This window comes from Lactuca saligna, chromosome 4, assembly GCF_052625555.1.
Source record: "Lactuca saligna cultivar CGN05327 chromosome 4, ASM5262555v1, whole genome shotgun sequence".
NCBI lineage: Eukaryota > Viridiplantae > Streptophyta > Magnoliopsida > Asterales > Asteraceae > Lactuca > Lactuca saligna.
Window position 1 is genome coordinate 170,770,775 of NC_136420.1, and position 27,966 is coordinate 170,798,740.

General features: G+C 33.6%; 1 protein-coding gene across 1 annotated transcript; it reads left to right on the plus strand.

Annotated features, from left to right (window-relative positions):
* The first annotated feature begins 41 nt into the window (after positions 1-41).
* On the plus strand, positions 42-27,872 carry LOC145040338 (uncharacterized). Its single transcript, XM_078988279.1, has 12 exons — positions 42-56; positions 129-201; positions 272-520; positions 630-701; positions 812-1,482; positions 1,601-1,841; positions 1,925-4,997; positions 25,379-25,445; positions 26,608-26,642; positions 27,033-27,100; positions 27,481-27,656; positions 27,738-27,872. Exons 1-12 carry the CDS (start codon positions 42-44, stop codon positions 27,870-27,872), a joined length of 4,875 nt encoding a protein of 1,624 aa, XP_078844405.1.
* The last annotated feature ends 94 nt before the right edge of the window (positions 27,873-27,966 follow it).

Below are 27,966 nucleotides of genomic sequence, written 5' to 3' on the forward strand. Positions count from 1 at the left end.
ATAAAATCTGGTTTTGATCTAAACTATTATAACAAAAACAAATGGTAATAAATTTCGTATTAGAATAATCATACTTTTTGATTTGTTATGTATAAAATAAAGTATACATTTTTTTGTGTGTTTTACAGTTTGCAATGAGGTTTGACGGTAAAGAAAATAAACATAATAATGTTATCCAAATTGATGCAGAAAATACAAAAGGTATATCACATATTTACAATCATTATTAGTATATCATCGTTATACATTTTCATTTAAAAAAATGTTGCAGAAAAACGAAAAGCATATAATAAGGCATGTTACGAACGACGAAAGGAGAAAAACAAAATGAGACGAATAGCTAATGGGGAAGGAAATAGTCAAAACGCAACATTTTTGTCAAATGTGCCAACAGTAAATAGGAATCTGGTGGATATTACCAATGCATCTCCTACATGTGTAATGGATTTTGGTCAAAAAAAGTTGATTTATAATAGAAACCCTTATCAACGTCAGACGGAACCAACCATAACAAAACCAGGTAACTATGTCTGAAGTTATCATATTACAATCTAAGTAGTACAACATTACATTTAACCATAATCTTTCATAATTTACATTCTTAATGAGAAATTTTTGTTTATACGTAGGTATTCAAAGTCAGCCTGACGTAATACTACCTCCACGCGATGAATTGATAACTCAAATTTCAACATCAATAGGTCAGTATTTGATTTTTACCGAAAAATATCATATATATTGGCTAATAATTATGTGTAATTATTTTAATTTTATTTATATTACATTTAACTAATGAATAAAATGTCTACAGATCCACAAGGTTGTATCCATGGCAATGTCACTCCATCAGTACAAAATGGTAGCATCTCGGATGATCCATATAGTTTTGTTTTCGCCGGTATCCGTAAAAAACATCGTGTGGTGAAGTTCAATGATATATGTAGTTATTGTGGGGCAAAACGACTACAATTTGAATCTGCTGGCTTTTGTTGCATGAGTGGAAAGACAAAGTTGGCAGACTCATCTATTCCTGACGAATTACACAATCTTTTCACCTCAGAAACAAAATTAGGCAAATTGTTTAGAAAGAATATACGTGCATACAACACCAACTATTCATTTGCATCAATGGGCGTAGAAGTGGATGAATCGATGGCCAATATGACATTTGGGGTATACACTTTTTGTGTGAATGGAGGGATATACCATAGAATCGATCAGTTAGTTCCAAGGAAAAAGGATGAACCTAAGTTCTTACAATTGTATTTTTACGATGTTGAAGCTGAGATGTCAAATAGACTCGAATGGAAGAATCTTGCTAAACCAATTGTTGAAATTTTGACTCGCGTTCTTGCTACAAACCCATACGTTGCAATATTTCGTAGCCTTGCTGATCTAGGACCGCTCGACAATTACAGAGTCACTTTAAATGCATCAGTAGAACTAGACCAAAGGGTGTACAACCGGCCAACCACATCCGAGGTTTGAAATTAATTATGTACATATGTTTTTGAGAAAAAAGATGTTTCATGTATTAAATATAACTATGCAAATTACGTACCAGTTTTAATCATATTTTTTCTATTGTATAATTTCACAGGTTGCTGGTATTTGGATTGAAGGCAATGACAACATAACCGCATATAAAAGAAGTATTATAGTATATGGAAGGTCCGACAAACCAAAAACAATTCAATCTTATTGGGGATGTTATGACCCATTGTGTTATCCTTTATTCTTTCCAAATGGTGAGCCTGGATGGCATTCTAACATACTAAGGCAAGGGGTTTCATTCAATGAGATGGTTAATGACGACCAAATCTTCGATGAAGATCTAGAAGGTACGCATAGCCACAATTTTAATATTGTTAAATTTTACAAATGTAAAAATTGATATAATTTATTCAATTTAATCATTATGTAGAGACTGATATAAGAACGGGTAGGAAAACTGTAACTATGCGGGAGTACTACTGTTACAAGTTGCAGATTCGATCAAACTTGAACGTAATTATGTTAGGAGGGAGATTATTACAACAATTTGTGGTAGATATCTACATCAAGATTGAGACTTCGCGTTTGGAATTTTGTAGAAAAAACCAATCTACAATAAGAGCGGAGTTATACCAAGGTGTTGTGGATTGTGTCAATGCCGGTGAGGTACAAGCAAGTATGATTGGGCAACGTGTTGTTTTGCCAGCAAGTTTCATCGGAGGTCCTCGTGACATGCGACGACGATTTCTCGATGCTATGGCTTTAGTTCAAGATGGAGGGAAACCTGATATATTCCTTACAATAACGTGCAATCCGAATTGGCCTGAAATCCAAAATGAGTTACTTCATTTTCAAACAGCACAAGATAGACCAGATCTGGTTGCAAGAGTTTTTCGTGCTAAGTTACATGACCTTAAGGAACAACTCTTGAAGAGGCACGTCCTTGGTGTGGTGAGTGCATATGTTTATGTAATAGAGTTCCAGAAACGTGGTTTACCACATGCTCATTTTCTCTTAATAATGAAACCTGAATGGAAGCTCACCAATACAGACCATTATGACAAGTATGTGTGTGCCGAAATTCCAAACCCGACAAAGTATCCTATACTACACGATCTGGTCAAATCACACATGATACATGGTCCTTGTGGTACATTAAACAAAAAATGTTCTTGTATGCAAGGTGATCCACCAACCTGTCGTTTTAGATACCCTCGACAATTCAACGAAGCCACAACACAAGGAAAGGACACATATCCGGTTTATCGAAGGAGAGATAATGGAATTGCTGTGAATAAACAAGGTATTATGATGGATAATAGATGGGTTGTCCCATATAACCCAAAGTTGTTGATGATGTTCAACTGCCATCTAAATGTTGAGGTTTGCTCGAGTATAACATCAGTGAAATACATCTTTAAGTATATTTACAAGGGTCATGACAAGCAAGTTATCCATATTGATCCAGATGCACAACCTGTTGTTATCAATGAGATAAAACGTTTTCAGGATGCACGATACGTCTCCGCTCCAGAAGCAGTATGGCGAATTTTTAGCTTTTCTCTTAATCAAATCCACCCTAATGTGATCACTTTGCAATTGCATCTTCCAAACCAACAGTTGGTTAGGTTCACTGATGATGATGCAATGAAATCAGTTGTTGAGAGGGAGAAAGATAAGAGATCAATGTTGACTGCATTTTTCAAGATGAATAAAGATAACGTTAATGCAAGAGAATATTTATACAAAGATTTTCCCAAACACTTCACATGGAATAAAGAATCGCGTCTATGGAATCCTCGAAAAGTATCACGAGCAGTTGGTCGTTTGGTTTCTGCAAATCCTGCTGAAGGTGAGCGATACTATCTACGTGTGTTATTATGTCATGTTAGGGGTCCTACATGTTTTGAAGATCTGTACACAGTCAATAACGTAAGACATCCCACATTTCGAAAAGCGGCTCTTGAAAGAGGGTTAATAGAGACAGATGATAGTTTATCGCAGTGTCTTGTAGAGGCCTCCTTGTTTCAGTTTCCAAATGCTCTCAGAAGGTTGTTTGCAACGATATTAGTTTTTTGTGATCCTGGAGATGTTCGCAAGATATGGAATTCCCACTACAATTCTCTCTCCGAAGATTATAGTAGACAATACGATAATGTCAATCGAGTACAAAATATGGTCCTTACAGACATAAGCGTATTCCTACAGTCTATGGGTAACAAGCTTGATAACTTTGATCTCCCGACTGTAAACACCGATTTGAATTTTCAGTCTGGAGTTTTTCGAGAGGTACAAGAAGAATGCTCTATAATTGTGGAAGATGACCATTTGTGTGCCAAAGAGTTTCTCAATCCTGAACAAAAATATGCATATGATGAGATCATGAGGCATGTGTGTACTGATTGTACAGGAGTGTTCTTCATAGATGGTCCTGGCGGAACAGGAAAAACATATCTGTACAAAGCTTTACTTGCTAATATACGCAAACTTGGTCATATTGCACCCGCCACAGCTTCATCGGGTGTTGCGGCTAATAACATGCCTCGGGGGAGAACAGCTCACTCGCATTTCAAACTTCCTCTAACTCCAGATAATAACTCATTCTGTAGAATCCAAAAACAAAGCGGTACCGCTCAACTACTTCGGCTTGCAAAAATAATCATATGGGATGAGGCATCGATGGCAAAGCGACAGGTGGTGGAGGCGTTTGATCGGACAATGCAAGATATCACTGGGGTGGCACTCCCTTTTGGTGGAAAGATAATGGTTCTGGGAGGCGATTTTAGACAAGTATTGCCAGTCGTAAGACGTGGGACACGAGCACAAATTGTAGACTCTAGCCTACGAATGTCGCCTCTTTGGTCTTCGATTATAAAGTTGCGGTTAACAATAAATATGAGAGCACTTACTGATCCATGGTTCTCAAACTTTCTATTACGGGTTGGTGATGGAGTTGAAGAAACAGTGGACGGAAGTTTTATTCGCATCCCTGATGATATGGTCATTCCATACACTGATAAAGAAAAATCATTAGATTCTTTGATTGATGCAGTGTTTCCCTCATTGGAATTTAATAGGTCTGAATCAGATTATATCATATCGCGGGCAATATTATCTACAAAAAATGATAGTGTCGATGCGATTAACGATTACATGATCGATCGATTTCAAGGAGAAGAGAGAATTTACTATAGTGTCGATGAAGCCATAGATGATAAAAATGGCTTCTATCCGTTGGAATTCTTAAACTCGATCAGTGTTAGTGGTTTACCTCCGCATTACCTTCGATTAAAAGTTGGATGTCCGATAATACTGTTACGGAATATTGACCCAGCAAATGGGTTGTGTAATGGCACCCGATTGATATGTAGAAGCTTTCAGCAAAATGTTATTGATGCAGAAATAGCTGTTGGTCAACATGCAGGAACAAGGATATTTTTGCCTAAGATTCCTTTATGTCCATCTGATGATGATATGTTCCCATTCAAGCTAAAGAGGAAACAGTTTCCTATTCGATTGTGCTTTGCAATGACAATCAATAAAGCTCAGGGACAAACAATTCCATATGTAGGTATCTATCTTCCAGAACCAGTATTCTCGCATGGACAACTTTATGTTGCATTGTCCAGAGGGGTTTCACGTTGCAATACAAAAGTATTAGTACAGCCTAACGAAAATTCAAAAGGTGATGGGGTTTATACAGCAAATGTGGTGTATAAAGAAGTATTGCACGATTAACATTTTGTGTCGTCTTGACTGGTTGCTTTTTATTGGTTATTTGATGCATGATGTAACAAATAACACCATAGTTTGATTATATTGTCTTCAACATGTACTTTTTTTTAACATAACAATTTTGTAATGGAAACATATCACCGAAAGAACTCACGTGCCCCGCCGCTTTGCGCGGGTAGACGGCTAGTATATATATATATATATATATATATATATATATATATATATATATATATATATATATATATATATATATGTCATTTTTACTAACATTGTCCATTTCAACCATTAGAGTATATCACATGTTAGACATGTGAGAGTATTTTGGTCTTTTTAGATATAATATACTAAGCATATGAGGGTATTTTGATCTTTTCAATTATAACATGGACTGTATTCGTGATATTTGGTAATTTTCATCTGTTAGCGCATATCACGTGCTAAGCATGTGAATGTATTTTGGTCTTTTCATATATAACAGAGACCGAATTATTTAGACATGTGGGGGGTATTTTGGTGTTTTTCACGTATCACAGAGACTGAATTCGTAATTTTCATAATTTTCAGCCATTAGCACATATCTCATGTTAGGCATGGGAGGATTGAATTTGTGATATTTGGTAAACCGTATGAACCATTTTTGTAATTTGTTTTGAAATAAAGAAATACATGAAACTAAAGGGAGGAAGATTCAAACCTCATAACTCCTCCCCACTCCCCTGTTAATCAACACTCTAACAAATTAGGCTAGAGCCAAACTTGGTTTATCTCTCTAGCTCATCAATCAACACCTTAACTAATTGGACTAGAGACAAACTTGGTTTATACTTCCAAAAACTAACTAATATTATGTAAAACCAAAAAAATATATATATAAAGAAAACAAAAGTATACTTTTACATAAAATATTTTTTAATAACACAAAATATACTAAAAAAAATTACAAACAATTTATATGTTTTCTTATGTATTTATTTTGTATAAAATGATTTTTTTTATTTATTTTAAATATATATTTTTTCATATAATATGGTATTACGTTGTTATAATCATAAATTATACTTTATTTTACGTTAACATTTTAGTTGATTTAAACTAAAAAGACAATTATATATAAAATTACTGACGTTTTCAAGACGTCTTTAATTGATTTGAAGCAAAACGAAAAATATAAATAAAATAAACTAAAAAAATATGTTTTGATGCATTTAAAAAACAAGTTTTCATAATATGTTGTTACGTTGTTATAATCCTAAAATATCTTTAGTAAATACGTTAAAAAATAAAAGATATAAAAAAATAAAAAATAAAAAACTTATTTTATTTATGAAAACGTGAAAATATGTTTAGGATCATAATAATGTGGGTAAATTACACGAATGGTCCCTATAGTTTATGATAACTAGCGTGTTTGGTCCCTAACTTATTTTTCTAACTCGGAAGGTCCCTGCTGTTTGTTTTTGTTACACGTTTGGTCCATGTCTTACATAAAAATTCTATTTTTCCCTTGATTTTTTAATTTATTTAAATAAACACACCCCCAACCCCACCCCGTCACTTTACCATACATATCCTACCCTTTTTCCCTATTTAAATTGTAGCACCTGGTTTCTGGTATGTATTATTGATTATTAACTCTCCTTATGTATTGCATTTTAACCTTAGACTCGGCGAGTTGAAGGACTAACTCGCCGAGTAGAAGCAGGTCTAGACTCGGGTTCAGCTCTGGCTAGTCGGCGAGTAGGGTCGTGGGACTCGGCGAGTAGACCCTGTGTGGACTAAAATCCTAACCCGGGTGTTTGCACCCTATTTAAACGATCTAACCCAGCCTCCACTACCCTTAGCACTCCCAGAGATCTATAGAACGAAACCCTAGCCCCTTTGTGTCCTTGTGGGTGATTTTTAGCATTTTGAAGGTGGTTTGGAGCTTGGGAGAAGAAGGAGAAGGTTGAAGAGTGCAAGAAGGGAAGAAGATCCGGAATATACTCTGTGAAGGGCTTCTATTCAGGTAGAAAAGTTCCTACCTTGACCTTTATTTCATTGAACCCCCTTTTTTGTCCCTAAAAAGAGGTTTTAAGCCCTAAGAACCAAAATCTCTATGTGTTTATGGTTAATGTTCTGCAAGGACTTCGGATTTGGACCTTTAAGACATCCTAGTAGCATAAAGTCTCGGTGGTTGAGGTGATTGAGGTCCCTATTGAGTGTAGGACCTCTTAAAGAGCTTGGAATTGCATGTTTGAGCGCATTGGGCCATGCATGCACGTAAAGTTTGCAACTTTACGTGGTAAACATGCCCTAGGACCATAGATTTGTGGTTTTGAAGCGTTGCATGTCTCAGTTTTGGCCTATATGGGAAATGGGTCATAGGGACTCGGCGAGTTCCATGAAGATGGCCTTAGACTCGGCGAGTTGGATGAACAACTAGGCGAGTCCTATGAAGATTGCCTGGAACTCAGCGAGTTGTTCTTCAAACTCGGCGAGTCGGGTCACGAGTTAGTTCAATCGTCCCAAGTCATGAATGAAGAGTGATTCAGTGGGAGGGAAGAAGGACTGGTCGAGTAGGACCGGGTTACTAGGAAAAGGACTCGACGAGTCCAAGCCATGACTCGGCGAGTCTAGTCAAGCGGGCATTGACTTTGACTAAGGGGTTGACCTTGGGCCAAGGGAGGGTCAGTCTTTTGACCTAATGGTATTTATGGGTGTCTAACCTATGTTTATGGTTTATAGCCGGAGGATTTGCGATCCATCAGTTAGACACTCAGCAAGCATATTTCAGCAGCTACTTACGAGGTGAGTTACCTTCCAGTAGCGGTGGGTCTAAGGCCACAATATCGGCCCACCAGTAGGAGATGTATGATAGATGATTGTATTTGTGATATCATTTTGGTTTGCTACTACCTGATATGTTATATGCTAGCATGATATGTTATATGTGATAGTAGTAGAGTTCGGTTGTTAGAACCGAAGGGTAGCCAGACACCCCAGATACGTCTGACAGTATGTGATTATATGTTTGCATGCTGGCTTGTTATGTTATATGCGATAGAGGTAGTAGGAGGGGACCAATCCCCGAGTCCGGTTGCTAGGACCAAAGGGTAGTTCAGGCACCCCAGATATGTCTGATAATATGTTATGATATATGTGATAGTAGCAGTAGGGGTGAAATAGTCCCCGAGGTTCGGTCGTCAGGACCGAAGGGTAGTCAGCACCCCAGAATGGCTTGACATGGGTAGTCAGCACCCTAGAATGGCTTGACACGGGTAGGTCGGCACCCCAGAATGGCTGTACCGGGTAGGTCGGGCACCCCAGAAATGCTTGGCAATATGTATGATATGTGATTGTATGGTATGCGGTATGATAGGGGAACCCACTAAGCTTCGTGCTTACAGTTTTCAGTTTTGGTTTCAGGTACCTCTTCTTTGAAGGGGAAGGAGCTGGCGCGGTAGCGGCCCATCACACACATGTTTCGTATTCCACATTATGAGATCTTCCTGGGAATTTTTACTCTGACATTATTATGTTTTATGAAATGTTATCCAGACATGTGATATCTTTATAAAATGTTATGATCAGTAAACGTTTCAATTCGAATGTTTGCTAAGTATATATAAAATGAAATTTTTGGCTCGTATTTTTGGGGCGTTACATAAATAATTGTCTTTTTACTTAAGATAAGGAGCAAATGCGTAACAAAAACAAACAATAGGGACCAAGTGTGTAACAAAAAAAAATAGTAGAGACTTTACGAGTTAAAAAAATAAGTTAGGGACCAAGCGTGCAAATTACCCCAAACCGTAGGGACCATTCGTGTAATTTACTCTAATAATGTGATAATATATTATACAAAAACTATTTTTTAATACATTAAAAACATATATTTTTAGTTTATTTTACATATACTTATTTTCAATGTTCTAAATAACGTAAATCGTGACTTGGCGGCAATGTAGAAGTTAAGCTATAACAAGCATTGACGAATCATGACGTTTTTCAAAGTGTGACTATATTATATACATTAAAAGATATAAATCTTATAATTATTGAATTTTATCAAATATATAAAGTTTTTAGAAGTGTTATATTAATATCTAATAGAAAAAAGTTAACAAAAGCTCATTTATTTTAGGCCCGATAAAAAAAACAAAAACAAAAAAACTCACGTCATAATGCGATAAGGCGCACCTTGACACGTTGTTTGGGCGCCACGCTTCACAAACCCGCCTTGGATGTTTTCGTAACGACTACACCACATCTCGCGTAATGGCACGCCCTAAGGCGCACCATGGCGCGCTTTTTAGAACCATGCTTATTTTACATATACTTATTTTACGTATACTTACCGTTTTGGTATAAATAAACTAAAGACGTCTCGAAAATGTCTATAATTTTATGTATACTAGCCTTTCAAGTTTAAATCAATTAAAGACGTTAATATAAAATAAAATCATATTTTAGGATTATAACAAAATAATAAAATATTATACGAAAACGTATTTTTAAAATACATAAAACATATTTTATATAAAATAAGCATTTAAAAAAACATTTAAATTGTTTGTAAAAATATTTTGTTACAATACGTAAAAATATTTGTTTTATTAAAAAAATTATGTAAAAAAAATTATAATTTATTTTTATATTTATATTGTTGGATTTTACATAATATTAATTAGTTTTAAAAGTATAAACCAAGTTCACCTTATTCGTTAGAGTGTTGGCTAACTAGGGAGAGGAGGATGTGACACTTGTTTCCTTTGAATGAATTATAAATTATGACTCATTAATAGAGTAAAATGTTGTATGTGAGTATTTTAACGTGAGAATTTGTAATAGAAAAGTTTAGATATTTTGAGTAAATGATAAAATTAAAGATATTTGTGAAATCTTTGTTGATATAATAAATATGGCGTTTGTAATGAAGTAGTGGTATAAAATGTATAAGTATGTGTATTAAAAGTTAGATAAAAAATATCGATAGAAGTAATTAGACCAAAAAATGGTATTTCGGTCTAATTGTGAATTTGAGTGGAGTTTTTATTCAGCGATAAAGAAATGATATGATTCTAAAGTATAAATAAGTTCTTAATGGAAAGGAATTAATACAATGAGAGTGGAATAAAATGAATGAAATAAAACGAAAAAAATTATGAAGAGTTGTTGAATTCCAATATTAACGGAAGCGGTGCTATGACGTGAAGCCAAAGCAGTAATCCGGTTGATGTAAGGTGAATAGTGAGGGTAATGTACTTTGTAATAGTCGCAACGTGGTGAAGATAAGCCACGATGTGAGAAAGTAGAATAACATCTTCTTTTATGACAAAAACTTTTAGCAACGAAACAAACGTATCATAAATAAAAAGAAAATGACGATGTAGTGAGCTAATTATTTCACAATGTGATAAAAGTATTGTCACGATGTGACGATGCGATAAATAAAATCATATAAAAGGGATGAGAGTTCCTTTTCTTCTCTTATTTTCCTTATATTCGTTCCAAAATAGAAAAACATGAAGGTTAAGGTATTATGGTCATATTTTAAGGGAGAAAGAAGAAGAGATTAAGAATGAGCTATCAATGTATAGGTTTCTAATTCTATAATCAACAGTAAGCTCTATATATGAGTTAAATATGTAAATTAGGGCAAACTCGAGTTTAGGTTTTAATTACCCCAATCATAACAATCGATTTCTTTTATGGAGTTCGGATGAGTAATACCAAGTAGAAGTAGTAATTACATGATTGTAAGTATATGGAGTGATAATAACAATCAATTTTGTGAATTTGGGGATGAATTGTTATGAACCCTAAAACTTTAAATTGATGATTTTGGTGAATTGAGTTTATAATATGTCTAATATGAATACATAGATGGTTTATATGATGTATATGAATGAATTTAGCATTTGAAACTTGTGTTACATATAATTGAGTATTATGGAGATATATATGGTGTTATTGATTTTGAATAAGTCATAACACTAAAGAATTATACCTTTGATTAGGTTTTGGTGAAGCAAGAGTTAGGTCGAGATTTCATGGGATTGGAACAAGTTCTAATCGACCTCAACAAGGTGATTTAGAGTTATGTTGTTAAAAGATGATTTCTTTGGAGATAGTAATATCAGTATTTCAATAAGACTTATAGATAATATAATTCTATTATGTTAAGAATATACCAAGAGAAGAGTATTATATTGGTGGAGTAATATATGAGTTTTCATGATAAGTTCTTTTATAAAGTCATAAGTCTATTGAGTTATAAGTTGGTATTATGAAAAACAATATAAAACCTTCGAAATAACAAATATGATTATATGCTAAATTTTGTAAATAAACTATTCACTAAGCTTATGCTTGTTTTATGAGTATGATTTGTGTTAAATAGATAATGTTAACCAAGGAAAATGAAAGATAGCAATGCAAAAATAGTTGTTTGCTTATAAATGATTATTATCTTTTGTATAAAACATTGTAATACCAAAAAGATATTGGGTGTGGCTTTAGAATGTATTGTGTATATTACTTAAGTTTTACTATATCCAAAATTTTGATGGATGATATTGGAAAGAGTTTATGTGTATTTTGTATATCGTGTGAACAAAATTCTGGCTGTTACAGAGGAGGAGGTCCCAAGTTTAAACCCTCCTCGTTTCAGTTTCGTGTACATTTTTATTTCAAGACAAATTACAATGTGGGTTACCAAATATCATGAATTAAGTCCCTGATATACTTAAAAAAGACAAAAATATGCTAACATACCTAACACTTGATATGTCGTAACGGTTGAAAATGGAACGAGTGAGTAAAAAGGACCTTCCATGTAAGTTTGCAAATCATGTGGACCATTTTCGTTAAAAAAATTAGCATTGATTGAGTTTTGTGACTTTCGGTAAACAATATGGTCAATTTATATAATTTTGTCTAATTTAAAAGGTCATATATATTACAATTTTACATAACAAGAGAGGAAATCAAGTAAGGATTCAGATTTGAGTGTAGAATATGGTTTTAAGAGGTCTTATTTATATTTACATAAACCAAGGTTATAAAAAACACGCGTTGTTAGCTAGTCGGTGGACTGTGGTTAATGGATTAATCGGGTAGGTTGAGATTAATCGATGACCATTAATTGCTAATGTATTGAATTTTAAAAAATTAAATATGACTAATATCATAACAAAGCTCATAAATATCACTAAATCATAACAAAATAGATTAATATGATTAATATAACACTTATCATTCATCAAATAGTCTCTATTGGGATAAAAATTCTTAAAAGTGTTAAAATGTTATCGTTTTCCTACTGTTTCACTAATTGTGTATGCAGAGATTAATCGCTATGCGCCCGCTAGTCGGTCGAGTAGCATCTAGGGATTAATCTGAGATTAATCTGGACCTATTCGGGATTTTTACATCACTAACAGAAACGCTAGGAAGCTTTAGAAAACATGGAACTATGATGTTGGCAATCCTATTGCGTGCTTGTTATGTGACACGCATTTGCCTAAGTAGAAATTAGGATGATATGTTATTTTTGGAAGCTTCTAAAAGATTCCAAGATTTTATCCATGAAGCTAAGTAGCCAACCCATATGGCTAACTCTAATAGGCCAATCTAACTGGAACCTTGCTAAAATAAAGAACTCTTGTGTAGCGCCTAGTTCCTGGTATGTAAATCTTAATTGAGTATTTTTCTTTTTTAAGCCTTGGACTAGGCGAGTCATAGGTCCGACTCGCCGAGTAGGGACGAGACCCGGGACACGTTTAAGTTGGCGACTCGGCGAGTCCATATCCTGGACTCGGGGAGTCACCGTTGTTGGATGAAACCCTAAGTTTCAGGGGTTTGCACCCTATTTAAACCTCATATCCGCCCCTTGCCAGCCCCCATTCACCCCCAGAGCTCCCAACCCTCGTTCTAAGCTTGTTCCTTAAGAGTTTGAGGCTATTGTGTGTGTTCTTGAAGGCTTTGAAGCAAGAAGGAGAAGTAGATCAAGAGGAAGGAGAGCCATCCAAGCATCATTGTGTTCTTTCAGTAGTTTCATTGAGGTATACCCTATTTCCCCCTGTTTCTATGCTTAAGGTTTCATTTAAGACATTCTTGAGCCATTCCCCAAGCTAGTATGTGCATAATGTTTCGTAATAAGTTGTTTGGCCTCTAGATCTAGGCAAGATTGAGCTCCAGGAGCTCAGATCTGTTAGCTTTATGGACCCATGTGGCTTGTTCACCCTAGATCTACCCTTTTGAGGCATTTTGAACCCTAAAATCCATATTGGTGAATATCTACACGTAAAGTTGGAAACTTTACGTGTGATTCGTGTCCTAGAAGCCCAGATCTGTGAATGGCATGGACTGGGATCGAACAAATTGGTGTAATTAATGGGTGCATGGCAACGACTCGGCGAGTCGTTCATGTGACTCGGCGAGTCTGCTCGCGAGTCTTCGAGTTGTCCCCTTTTTGCTGTATCGAGTTTGAGCAGTGAGTCACAGGGTGTGACTCGGTGAGTTGGAAGCTGAACTCACCCATGGTAGGACTCGGCGAGTCATGGCCTAGCTCAGCGAGTCCAAGGCAATCTTCATAGATCAAGAATAGACTCGGCAAGTTGTTCATACAACTCGGCGAGTCTAAGCATGAGTGTTCGTCGGATGAAGATGAACTCGACGAGTTGTTCATACAACTCGGCGAGTAGAATGAAGGACTTGAACATCAGTTTGGATGGAGAACTCGTCGAGTCAACGCCTAACTCGACGAGTAGGTAACTCGACGAGTAGGAATAGAACCCTGGATAGTCGTTTGGACATGGACTCGACGAGTTGGATAGCCAACTCGGCGAGTCGGGTCAACTGGAAGTTGACTCTGACTTTGACTTAGGGCATGGTCGGGGGGGGGGGGGGGGGAGGGTCATTTCACCCAAAAAGGCAGTAAATAGTGATTGATTGAGTATGTGTGGGAATTACAGTCGGAGGATTCCCGGAGTAACAGCAGCAGCAGACAGTCGGTTCCCACACACACTAGCAGCCATTTCGAGGTGAGTTTCCTTTCAGTAGTAACGGGTCTAAGGCACCAAGGCCGGCCCGTATAGACGAGACGTTAGTATTAGAGTGTGGGCCGAGCTCGTATCTCTTAATTGAGTGATTACGATATATGCTAGTATGATAGAGCTGTCTATACTTGTTGTCTGTGTGATACTTGTATGATATGAGTTGGCGGTTGAGTGTGGGCTAGGCCCGTATCTCTCCGAGAGTGGAGTGTGGGCTAGGCCCGTATCTCCCAGATAGTGAAGTGTGGGAAGGGCTCGTATCTCCATGAGTGTGAGCGTGGCTCGTATCTCCGAGATAGCGAAGTTTGGGCAGGGCCCGTATCTTCACGAGTGTGGGTAGGGCCCGTATCTCATAGTTGAATGTTGTTTGTTATATGCTTGCATGGTATGGGGTATTGTGGGGGAACTCACTAAGTTTTGTCCTTACAGTTTGCAGTTTGATTTCAGGTACCTCTTCAGCTAGGGGAAAGGAGCCGGCGCGGTAGCAACATATCACACATACGCCTTTTGTTTCCGCATTACAGATTTTCTGGGATGTACTTTGAATTCTGATTATGATGTCACCGGTTTTTCAGACATGGATTTTTATCATGAATGTTTATAATGATATTTTACGTTTTCATCTAAATTAAAAATGAAATTTTTAACCGGTAAATTTTGGGGCGTTACATCTTGAGCTCCTAGCGACGATGCGGTGTGTATGTGAAATGCGTTAAAATTGTGCCATTTTACAAACCTATAACATCTTAAAATTTAAAGATTTAAGATGTTAGAATAATTAAATAAAATAAAGTTGAACATTGAAAAATGTTGCTAGAAAATAATTTAAGTTTTTTTATTTATTTATTTATTTATTTATTTTTGTAAAGTATGAAATAGGACACCTTTGGTCAAGAAATATAAAATTTATTGTTAATGTTGATTTTAAGAAACGTTATTTATGAAGTTCTTAGTGTAAATAAGTAGATTTAGAATGCCTATAATGGAAATCAAGAAGTATATGTAAGAAAATAAGTAAAACAATATGGCAAGTGCTCTATTTTAAGAGTATGGAATTTAGACTTTAAGGAGTAATATTTGTGGGTTAAAGCATATAATGTGCAGTTGGGAAGATCATAAAAAAACATTCAAGACAACTTAAGCTAAAATAAAAGATTTATGAAATGTTGAAGATTATTTGTTGTAGATTTTTTAAGATTTTATGTTGAACAACATATGCCTATGTTTGAGGTGGTAGGACTTAGGCTTAAGTTTAGTTGAATAATAGTTTCTTGATTCAAGGTTGTAGCCAATACAACAAAGAACTCATAGAAAACAATCAACTCAATCTGAGTTCATATGAGAGATTTATAGGCGTTTGAAGTTAAGGAAAAATGTTGCATGAGCTGACGAAATAGAATGAAACCTGGCGAAGTTTGGACAAGTACCTAAAATCACCAAGTAGTTACTTTGAAGCCTAAAAATTCTTACATCCTGATGTCTAAGTTCGATTGGAATATACCAATGGATAACCATTTCTACAAACAAAAAAAAAAAAAAAAAAAAAAAAAAAAAAAAAAAAAAGCAAAAACAATTAGATAAGAAGTTCGAATTAGTTCAAATTTAAAGAAAAATAATCTCAAAATAGATTGTTACACAATTGAGTCAGATTTGACTCGGATCTAGTCAACTAGTCGCATTTCCGGATGAATGGGGCTCATTCTCTGAAAATTTGATACGTAAAACATGCCGACCATTATCATTTGTCCCCTATTGACCACCATTTCAATCCCTTTTTGTTCCATTTTGGTCACTTGTCACCCGGAGAAGATTGGAGAGACTTGTGTGGGTGATTAAGGTGTATCTAGTTTTTGTAAAGGTATTTGAAAAATGAATCAAGGGAATATTAAAACACTTTTTGTTAAACAATCAAAGGAGTAGAGGTAACCATCAAGTATCTTTCTTATGTTGGCTTAGTTTGCAATTAAATGAAGCATTTCAAGAATCTTAGTTTTGATGAAATGTTTTCATGTTAGAAATAAATATAATTAGCATAATATTAATCATTTTTTAATATTAGGTGCATTTTTATGCGTTCTTTTTGTTCATTTTAGTTCCATTTTTGCATAACATTTTCTACATTGGTACCTGCATTTTGTAGTGCTAATTGGACCATTTGTGTTATTCATAAGAATGCTCGTATTACTCATATTTATATGTATTTTTCAAGGTAATTGATGTGGAGTAGGATTTTAAAGGTGTATGGATGCAGCTTCGAAGCTTAGAGCATAACTGGAGCTAAAAAGTTGATAATGCCTATTTTATTCATATATTTATGACGTTTTCTTATTATTTTATGCTATTTCTTATGTTATTTAGAACTAAAAAGATACTTAATATGCTTTGAAATGTTCAATTATGGTTAAAATGAGAGTTGGGATGCAAAAGGAAGAGAAAGGTGCTAAAAAGACACAAAAAAGATGTTGTTGGACAGCTTGACCCCTCGTTGGTGTTTTGATCATATCTCATGACTCGTAACTCCGATTGAATAAATTCAAAATGTTCTGAAAACTAGACACAATTTCAGACGACTTTCATGTTTTAAAAAATGCTAATTCTCACTCACCACAAAATAGTGATATCTAACACGACGTGGTGATTAGAATGTTTGCGACCATCATGCTGATGTTGAGAATATGAGATTTCGATGAGGACCACGATGTCGTGACCAATTAAAAGATATAAATTGAGCCGAAAATTACCCTTAATCATACATCTTCAACCCTAATTCGTTCCCAATGATTATAAACCTCAGAGAAGCCATTTTGAGGGTCTAGAAGGCGGCCGAAGGGTCATTAAGCTGATATGGAGCGAAGATCTGAAGGATTCGAGAGTGGAATTGTTACACCCCCGAACCGATGAATCGGTGGAAACGTCCGAGTGTGGATGACGTCATGTACAGTATCATAGCAATTGAATAATAGAGATCAAACCATTACAAACATTGTATTGATAATTTAATATTTACATTGTATTTGAATCTTTGTTTGACTCCAAAAGCATACAACAAAAATAGAAGACATAGTAATACTAAGCTTCGTCTTCACCAAACCTGTGTGGGTACCTTTCTACTGATTTCCTAAGAATACAAGTAGTTTTGAAAAGAGTATCAACAATTAGGTTTGTGAGTTCATAAGCATTTTATATGAGAAATATATGTCTTTGTTCCTTGAAAATAGTAGTGTGTTCTTCCAGAAAATCCAATATTTTCTTTTGTATATAGTGTAGTCTTAATGTTCCAAGACCGTAGTGTACAAGTATTTTTCCATACTTAAAATAGTAATGTGTGATTTTATACTTATATAAAACCACTGGAATGCATGTTCCCAAAACATGATATTTTGTAGTTGTATCTTTGTAAAACCCTATAACCAAGCCCGGATTAGGGCATGGGCAAACAGTGCAGCCGCACAGGGCCCATTTATTTTAGGGGCCCAAAATTTTTTATATTATATATTATATACATGATAGTCAAAGATACGTACTAAGGTTGAAGGTCAGCAGTCGCTCATCGACCACACACCACCAGAAGACAGAAGTGAAGTGACGAAGTCGATATTCGAAATTGCACAACCAGTCGACCACCTCTGTGAAATCGTCCATCGATTCAGCAGCGTGTAGCGATTTTCAAGTAAAAGGTTTCTCCTTTTCTTTTTGTTTCAAGCCTTGAATCAGAATTGTCAAATCAGATTATCAGATTATCATTTTATCAGACTATGATGTTATGTTGACTGTTTAATGTTTATTAGAAATCAGATTGTCGACTACTATTGATAAACTATCAATAAATCAACATGATTTATGTAAGTTTTAATTTCATACGACTCCAAGTTACACCTAGCTTTCCTAACCCAAATCATTGAGTTTTTTTAGTACCTGTGAACAGAATATCAAGGTTCAGCCATTCCCGGTTTAGTAAATAACATCTAGGTAGTAAGGTAGGATTTTAGGCAAGAGAATGCATACACATGGTTTGAAGCCCCATAAATCAACTCACGTAAGTTGTAACTTATGTGGAGTTAATCAATTAATGGGTGCTTCTGTGTAAAGAAAGTTTCTTGCACACTCAAGACCTGCAGAAAATGTTCCTGTGTTTTTCTTCTTTTAAGGATTAATACCAACAAAATGGTAAGAACCTATGTTGCAAAGTTAAAAGGGGCATATTAGATTGAGTGTTATAACTATGGATGATACTCTCCATATTGAAACATAGAATAACTGTCACCAAGTTGAAAAGATCTTGGTACTACTACAGTTTCAAGAATCATGACAAATTCATATTTTTGAAATCCTTAAAAGTTGGAGGTTTTCAAGAAGTTGAAGATGTACACTCTATAGATGGTGTATGTATGGTGATAGATCCGGATGAAAAGATTCAGGAGAATACAATGATGTTTTTGAGGGTTTTGTAAAAAAACCAAATAATGAAAATTGAGTGTTTAATGAAGAATTAGATATATTTTGTTGGGTAATAAGAGGTTAAGGAACCATCTTTAAGGTATGGTTTTATAGATATCAAATTTAGTAAATGGATAAGTGATATAAGGTGTTGTTGGTGAAACATGTCCATTCACCTGGGTTAACTCTCAACCCAAAGAATACAAAATTGAATGAAAAAGAGGGCCTTTTTATTCCGGCTCGGCCTGGGCATTTAAATCCTTAGGACCGGCCCTGCCTATAACTGTATGTTTCTATAAATATAAATTGTATTATACTGGAAAATAATGTTCTGTAATTGTATCGGTGTAAAACCTTGTATATGTACGTTTTCAGGAATGTAAATTGTATTGTACTCGAAAAAATAATGTTCTTTAGTCTTATTATTTTAAATAAAACTAGTGCAAATATGTTTGTATTTGTAAACCAAATGTATTGTTAATACCCGATTGTGAGTTATTATAACCATACTAGATGACTGATGGCATGTTAAGATGTTCTTCAGGTGTCAGAATGGTACAACATTTGTTACCCCAGACCTGCCGGTCTACCTGTAGTTAACAGTTTAGGTGTGGGATTGTCACACACGCAAATCCTATATCATGATATGTTGAAGCTTTCTTCTTCCCAGTCATTGTCGTCGACAACGTCTCCACCTCCAGCTTCGACTGTTGCGCCTCTGACGACTTCTTTCAGGTAATGTTTTCGGGGTGTCTATTTGTCTTGCTATGTAATCGGTCTTCCTCTTTCTCCTGAATTCAAGGATTTGACATAAAATTTGTTGTTCGTCAATATGCTTCTATAATTTAACTTATGGTTTGTTCAAAATTGTTGGTAATAATAATAATGAGAAAATTAGTTATATATGTTTTAAACGATTTGAAGATTGGTTATGTAACTTTGACGTACTTTTGATTTTCTGAATTGAAGATGAAAAACTGAAGTTTCAGAACTTAGCACTCATCAACGTCGAAATTCTGCTACCATTGGAATATCAGAGAGTGAACAAATGTTGAAACAGAAAATTGATTCTAGGTTGGTCTTTATTTTGTAACAATCATACATTGTTATTATTTATGACATCGTCGCGACCTTTTTGTTTTTTAGTCTTTACTTCTTACTATATATTTGAATTTGAATTTGAATTTGGGGGTGTGCTCATTTGCAGGATTCTAAGAAGGATTGCTAAGAATCAGTCATTTCAATCCTTTCCCCAATTCAATCATATCAAACTGTAAACTTTCTTAATATTTCTTTTTGGCAGGAATCTCAGAGTTATACAACTAAACATCTTTTATTGTTATTTTCATCGTGTGCTTAAATCAAAATCATGATTCTTATAAACAATAGGTGAGTTTTGTATAAACTGTTTTTTTACTATTTAGTTCACACAAAAAAAAAAAGTTATCATGGGTTTCGTTGCTTAATGATTTGGTTTAATCTATCCTTCTAACCATAAATCAAACCGAAATCTAATAAAAATTATTTTTATTGCAGATTTGTTCATTTCGGGTTTTCAAGCATCATGAAATTACATAATCTTTTTCCTTATGAGCCCTAGGTATATACAACCCCCTTCACCAAAAACTTATTTCAATTTCAGTTTTGCCTTCTTGATTTGATCCCATAAAACCAATACATCTCCTCTGCTCTATAAACCTATCCCTTGAATTATTGGGTTTTTTCAAAAGTATTCATCATATACTTATTTTGTTATAGTTTTAATTCACATATAAATGTCTTGAATCAAGAAGAAGAAACCACTACAACCACATTTTCCATGTTAAAGCCTCAAATGTCAAAGGGCATATTTTTCAGCTATGCTTATGTTTGTCTCTTTTCCTGGTTGCATAAGTGTTTTGATTCTACAACTACAAAACTAGAAAAACTCTAAATCTTACAAGACATTTTTGATTTGTTTTAATTAGGATAATTATTTTACTTATTAGACATTTTGGGTTTTTAAAATCATATTGAGATGATGTAACATCTGTTATTTATAACATATACTATTAAGATATATGTAATCGTTGATAGTACAAGTGAGATGCTAAGAGATGCATTGCCAAAGGAAATGGGTTGATAAGTTTTTAAAAATACTCTAAGTGTGGAAGGGAAACATACTTTGTAAATGCGACACGCCTAGATGAATATCATGACATGTATGGTCAAAATCAATTTCAAATAAAAGTCATTCAAAAAGTGTTGTTTGACGCAGAGTGTCGATGTGTACAGGTGTTTTACGTATATAATGGGGGTGAGATACATGGCAGGAAGAGAACGATATGTGGTGAGGCTTGGGTAGTACAAATGGAGGTGACACAATATGTATCCTCGATAAATGCAATGTGTATATATAGTTGAGTTCGATCATTTTCTCACACAAACTCATATAGAATTTAAGAGAGAGTTTGAGGGGTTGTTCCTAAGGTGTTAGACTAAAAGATTGATGTTGATACAAGCTATTGAGCGAGCTAAGGTATTCTTTTGTCCAATTATTACATAATCATGTTTTATAGTATAATTATATATGTTGGGGGGGGGGGGTGCAAAGCTCTCCATTTGATGATGACTTAGAGGGCTTCTCTCTATTCGATATGGAAGGCTTCTCATGTAGAAGGCCTTAAGGGTTAAGCTAGTGTATAAATACTAGTTTAGTATTCTTTGTAGGTTGAGATATTTCTTATTGGGTTTAGATGAGTAGTTTAGATTTAGAGAGAGAGAGAGAGAGAGAGTGTGTGTGTGTGTGTATTGTATACAAGCATGTACATGCTTGAGGACCTCTCAGAAGGTAAGAAAGGCTCAAGATTTGAGAGAGTAAGTGACTTGATGGTGCAGAAACCGGTTGTTGCACCCTTTTATTTATAGGAGGTTTTGGAGCGCACATCGTGTGTTGTGCGTGTGGCTCCATTAGGGGGGGGGGGGGGGGGGGGGACTTCCACATGTCATCCCCACATTTTGCCACGTAACCTAATAGATCTCGATATTAGAAACATGTGTCGCATGGGCGTGCACGCGTGACGAAAAAACAGTTTTCTAAATTCCGTGTCTCCCACATTCGAGCTCTATTTTCGACGACTCTTATATCCTCATGTAGGTATTAACATGTACTACAACTTTCCTTTTGGTTGTTTTGGCTCATTCTAACTTTCATTTTTAGCCTACATTTTTATACACGCGATGATTTTGCAAAAATCATAACTCTATGATACGGGTTCCGTTTTTGGCGTTCTTAGTCTCAAAATTCCTAATTTTAGGGGTGCTACGAATTTTATTTTGTTGACTTTAGCTAGAAGTCATTCGTTCTCTTCGTAAATTTTGACGTCGTAAATTTTTATGTGCAGTTGATTTTTATATATTATGAAAATCATATCTCCGCATGCTAGGTCGAATTTTCACGAAGTTTATATTTTTGGACTCACATTGACACATACATTTGGAATGCGTTAACCTGCTCATAAGATGACACGAATTTCGTGTACTTATTTGTTAGCCTATTAGTTGAAATACTCTTATTTGGTAAGGATGTAATTGAATATATTTATTAATATATCAAAATATTACATTGTTGTCCTATTACACTTATTTGTCTATGTCAATTTCTAACGGTGGTCGGTGACAGTTTTGCTTTAGTGATCATATTTACGTTAATTGCACCCACTAGAAGAGCTCTAATAGAGATATATAATATATTGTTAGCTTGTTGACTAAGACATATAGCTCATACACCTGATCCAAGATGCGTTTTTCGTTTACAATATGGAATTCAAAGTACTTAACATACAAGGTACTTGTTAGTACCTTCCTTATGTGTCTTGTATTTATTCTCTAAGGCTTTCAAGATGCCTCTAGGATATATGACCGAAGCGTTCACATCAAAGACGGAGTTAGATAAGGAATTCTTCATGTGGACAAGACATAAGTCATTTGTCTCTCTATAGTGGAACCTCAACTTCTCTAGTTGAAAAATTGCGTTCTTATATGTTCCTTTCCCACTTCCAGGACATGATCAGCTGGTATAAGGTAAAATTTAAAGTCCAAGACATAAAACAACTTGAACACAACAAACATAACCTTGTTGGCTAGAGAATGTACTTTTTGGCATCAAATCAGTCCAATTTGACGAACTCCTGATTCATGAGTAGGAAGTTGGCAAAATTTCAGTGTGTATTTACATGAATATTAATCAACTAAAAACCGTTAAGTTTTTTCTTTTAATTTAGACTTAGCGATTAAAAAAATATGAGTATTAGTGTTATGAACTAATTATCGAACCGTTAGCATTATAAAAACAAATGAGTAGGTAATTAATATTAACGATTAAGTATCCCATCGTTATAAACAATAAACATGCAGATTCACATTTAGATTATATTATTATTATGATTACTAAGTTTCTTCGAGAAATCATATTGATCCTTGGCAATAAAAATGATTATAAAAAATGTAGAAAGAGACTATCCTATTAATGGACAAATTAAAGGATATAACAGGAAAAAGAAAACTGACATGAAGATCACAAACTCTTTATTGGTAACTGCATGGAAGAACTCTTCTCTTTAAAGGTTTTTATGCACTCAATGAGTGTGAGCTTCAACATAAACCCCAAGATTTAGTAATGTATCATTCTTTCCAAAAAAAAAACTATGGAAGAGCTGCTAAATGCATAATGAATACTTAAAAAATTAGAAGAACAAAAACTTCTAGAATTACATGCTTGCAAATTTGTAAAAGGAGAGAGATAAGAGAACAAGAGGCTTTGAATTCATGTATGTAGCATATGACTCTAAATATATCGTATTAAACTTTTAGAAACCCTAGGAAGCTCCCAAAACATAGAACTATAACGTTGGAAACCTTATTATATTGTAATATGTCGTGCATTTGACATCGTAAAAACCTAGGATGGGGCATCGTTTTCTGGAAGCTTCTAGAATTCTATGAACATATCCATGAATTCAACCCATATGATCAACTATGTCTCGGTCAGTCTAAATTGAACAAACACAAACCTTGCTAAAAATAAATAGCTCCTCGGGTCTCGTCGACTATGCGTCATACACCTAAATCGTGTCATTTCGTAAAACTGGCGTCCAGGGTCATAACTAGGCGTATGCATCCCTATCAAGTCTTGCCACATATCACTTGTTTGACTAGCTAAAAACTTGGGATGGAGTGTTGTTTATTGGAAGCTTTTAGAAGATTTCAGGAGCTTATCCACGAAGTTAGTCCACATGAAAACTCTAGACCAGTCCAAGCTGATATGGATTTAACTCTACTAAAAATAAAGAGCTCCTCAACTCCTAACGATGATGCGACGTTTACCTAAATCGAGCCATTACCGATCATGGGATATAGGGAGAATATGAGCCATTACCGATCAAGTGTTCACATACAGTAACCATGAATATTGAAAGTGGGAAGTGAGGGAGGGTGGTGATTGATCGTGGCAGGTGGCCAGGTTGGGGGGGGGGGGGGGAGTGGTTTACTGAAAATGGAAGGTTAGGGAAGTGGGTGGTTACACTAACACCAAGAAAGTAAAAGGTAAGGGATGGGTGGTTTATCAAAAATAGGAGGTTATAAGAGTGGGTGGTCATGAATAGTGGTAACATTAGCGGATCTATAGTAGTGTCAGGTGTTGCATCGACAACACCTATTTTTCCTGTATTTAGTGGAAAAAATTTCAAATTTTCAATTTTTTTTTACCTTTTTTTCATGCACCAAAACAACACCTACTTCAACTCGGCAACACCTGGTATGAATTTCTACGTTCGCCTATAAGTGGTAGGTGACGGGTTATCATCTATTTCTCTTTAATACATGAAATAGTAATGTTTATTTATTTGTACCTCTTAAAAAATCAAATAAACTTTATATAGTACAATAAGGTGTTGTTTGTTTTTTCGAATTGAAAATTTATGAAGTCTGTGGATCACCTTTCCAACCCTCTATAGTAGAAAATGTGGACCAAACGGTTGCAGCCTGTAATAAGAAGCATATTTGTTTTTTAACATGTGCAGACTCCTGCAGTAAACTAAAATTTAAATAAACTAATTTTATAAACTGAAAATAGTTTTCAACAGCAAAATTTTATTAATTCTAGTCTTAAAACATTGAAAAAAATACTAAAAAGAATATGTTGAAAAACAAAAGTATAAAATATCTAAAAAATCTAAACAATGTAAAAGAAGCTATCAATTTTATTCTAGAAAAAAACTAATTTTAAAAATATAAAAAATAAAATAATAAAAAAAATTAAGAAAATATTGCAAACAGTATCTGTAAAGTTCGTAAAAGAATTACACATGTTAAAAAATATACAATCAAAACTGAAAATATTATTAATAGAAATAGTAAAACAAAATTTAAAAATCAAACTTTTTCTTTTTCAAAAAATCAAGTTATAAAAAATCGTGGAAACTATAATTTTTTTTTAATAAAATTTGTAAATCAAAGTTTAAATAAAATAAGGTATACCAAATTTGCAAAAAAAAATCATTTGAAAAACATGAAAGTTTAAAAATATAAATCAAGTGCACGGCACCCAATGGTTTTGTAGTCTAAAACTTTCTAAAACATCAATAGATTTAAAAAAAAAATGGATTGTAATTATGAACTCAAATTACTTGTAGGGAAAGGAAGGCAAGGAATCTTTGCACATTGCTTCTCTTTTGCACGTTAAACTTGCCTCGTGTCTACGTAAGTTCATAATTTTCCCTTCCTCTTTGGATATTCTTCCACTTCTTTACAATTTACTTATTTATAGTTATTCATTGTGATAAATTTAAATATTTTTAATCGTGATGAAATAAAAATATTCCAAGTAACTGAATTACATATGTCAATTATATATATATATATATATATATATATATATATATATATATATATATATATATATATATATATATATATATATATATATGGGGTTAGGTTCATGTGAGACGGCCTAATTTTGTGAGACCGTGAGACGCATTTTTTTTTATTTTTCTTAGTTAATTTAAAGTTCCAAAAATAATACTTAAAAAAAGAATTTTTGGATTTTTCCATTTATTTTGCATTTTAAAATTATTTTTTAGAATATGTACAATGTAATATTTTATTAGAATATTTCACGTATTTTTCAAAAAAAATGGATTTTTTTTTATTTTTTAATTTTTTTTAGTTAATTCAAGTTCCGAAAATAATATTTAAAAAAGAATTTTTAGATTTTTCCATTTATTTTGCATATTAAAATTATTTTTTAGAATATGTTAGTGTAATATTCCATTAGAATATTTCACGTATTTTTCAAAAAAAAAAAAAAAAACGGGATTTTTTTTTATTATTTTTTTTAGTTAATTCAAGTTCCGAAAATAATATTTAAAAAAAGAATTTTTGGATTTTTCCATTTATTTTGCATTTTAAAATTATTTTTAGATTTGGTCTCACGGTCTCATATAATTAGAATGGTCTCAAATGAACATATATATATATATATATATATATATATATATATATATATATATATATATATATATATATACAGAGAGAGAGAGAGAGAGAGAGAGAGAAATGTAAGTTCAATTAAGAAAATAAAAAAGGTTAAGAATGGGGGAACCGTTCTCAACCAATCATTTATCTAACATGTAGACCTTAAAAAAATATGCGTGTCATTTTTCATTAAAGGTATCTTTGTAAATTAGCCATTTTTTTATATTGAATTTACCTGTTCGTTGTAATCAATTTCCGATTTGATGATATTTTTAGCTCGTTTGAATCGGATATGAGGAATTCATTATTAAGATTCTTTTCTTTATATAACTCATCGCAATATACGTATTTTTTCCATTAATCGTGAAGTTTTGCATATGCATTTTAGTTTTCTTCTTCGTATTCAGTTTCCGATTTGATCAGGTATGTATATCATTTGAATAAGATATATCGAAGTTCATTATCAAGATTATTGTTTTATATAATTTGTTAGGAATTACATGTATTGTTTCCGGTTATCCTGAGGTTTCGAATATGTATTGGAGTTGTTTCATCGAATTTTTGTTATGTAGTTTGAGATCTCCATTTCAAATCGGAGTTGATTTAATTTTCAATCGGATATATCACGGTAGTTTTTACGTTCTAAACTGAGAGAAATTGCTTAATTGCATCATCTGATTGAGTAGATTTAAGTTTCTTTCAGATATTTTGTACGTTGAGGTGAGATATATTCGAAATTAACCAGATTTTCATATTTACGACTTTTTTTGTGAGATATATTCGATATTAAGATTTTTTTGTTTATTTATACAGAGCATTTTGGTTTATTATATCAAATTCTAGTTTTATTGATGGTGATTTGTATTCTTCTATGTGTGAAAGTGAAGAATAAGATGTTGAGAATTCATTTTTTGAAGGTATCAGTTATTGAATTATTTTGTTGTGTTTAATTTTGTTGATTATCATTTATTGACATATGAATATGTTTATATGAATAAATTGTTGTCTTATTCATATATGAATAAACGTGTGATAATTGTAATTTCGAATTTATTATTATTTTCGTTTTATTCATATATGAATAAGTTATGTTTATTTTATATATTTTGAATCCTCATAAATTTTATGTATTCATATATGATTATTTTATTAATCCATTAATAAACATTGTTTTTTGTTTTATTCATATGAATTTCATGTAGTCATATATGATTGTTTTATTCATGCATTATTATATTGATTTATATTCATAATTTTTTAGCTATTGAATATTCGAGTTTAGTAGATGATGCGCAATATTATGGTGATATAATTGGAGAACATGTCTATAAACCAGATGTACATGTTCAACTCATTCCATTTAAATGTTTAATATTCAAATCATTAAAGTTGGCCATCAAAATGTATTATGAGTATGCTGAAATTGGTGGTTTTGATGTGAGACTGAGCACGTAGTCAAGGTTTGATAACAAGATTATAAAGAAGAAACATGTTATATGTAATCGTGGTGGCAAACAGAAAAAGAAATATTGTGACACATTGGGTACAAGTGGTGTTAGGAGGAAAAGAAATTCAAATTCAAGAGTTATTGGTTGTCAAGCAAAGATTATATTTGAATCTGTGTATGGAACTCCAGATTATAAAGTTTTTTAGTTTAATGAACTTCACAACCATCCACTTGAGAAGATAAGTGATTTAAAAAAAGCAAGGAAAATGTCATACTCAGAAAAAGAGTTTATAGTGCATG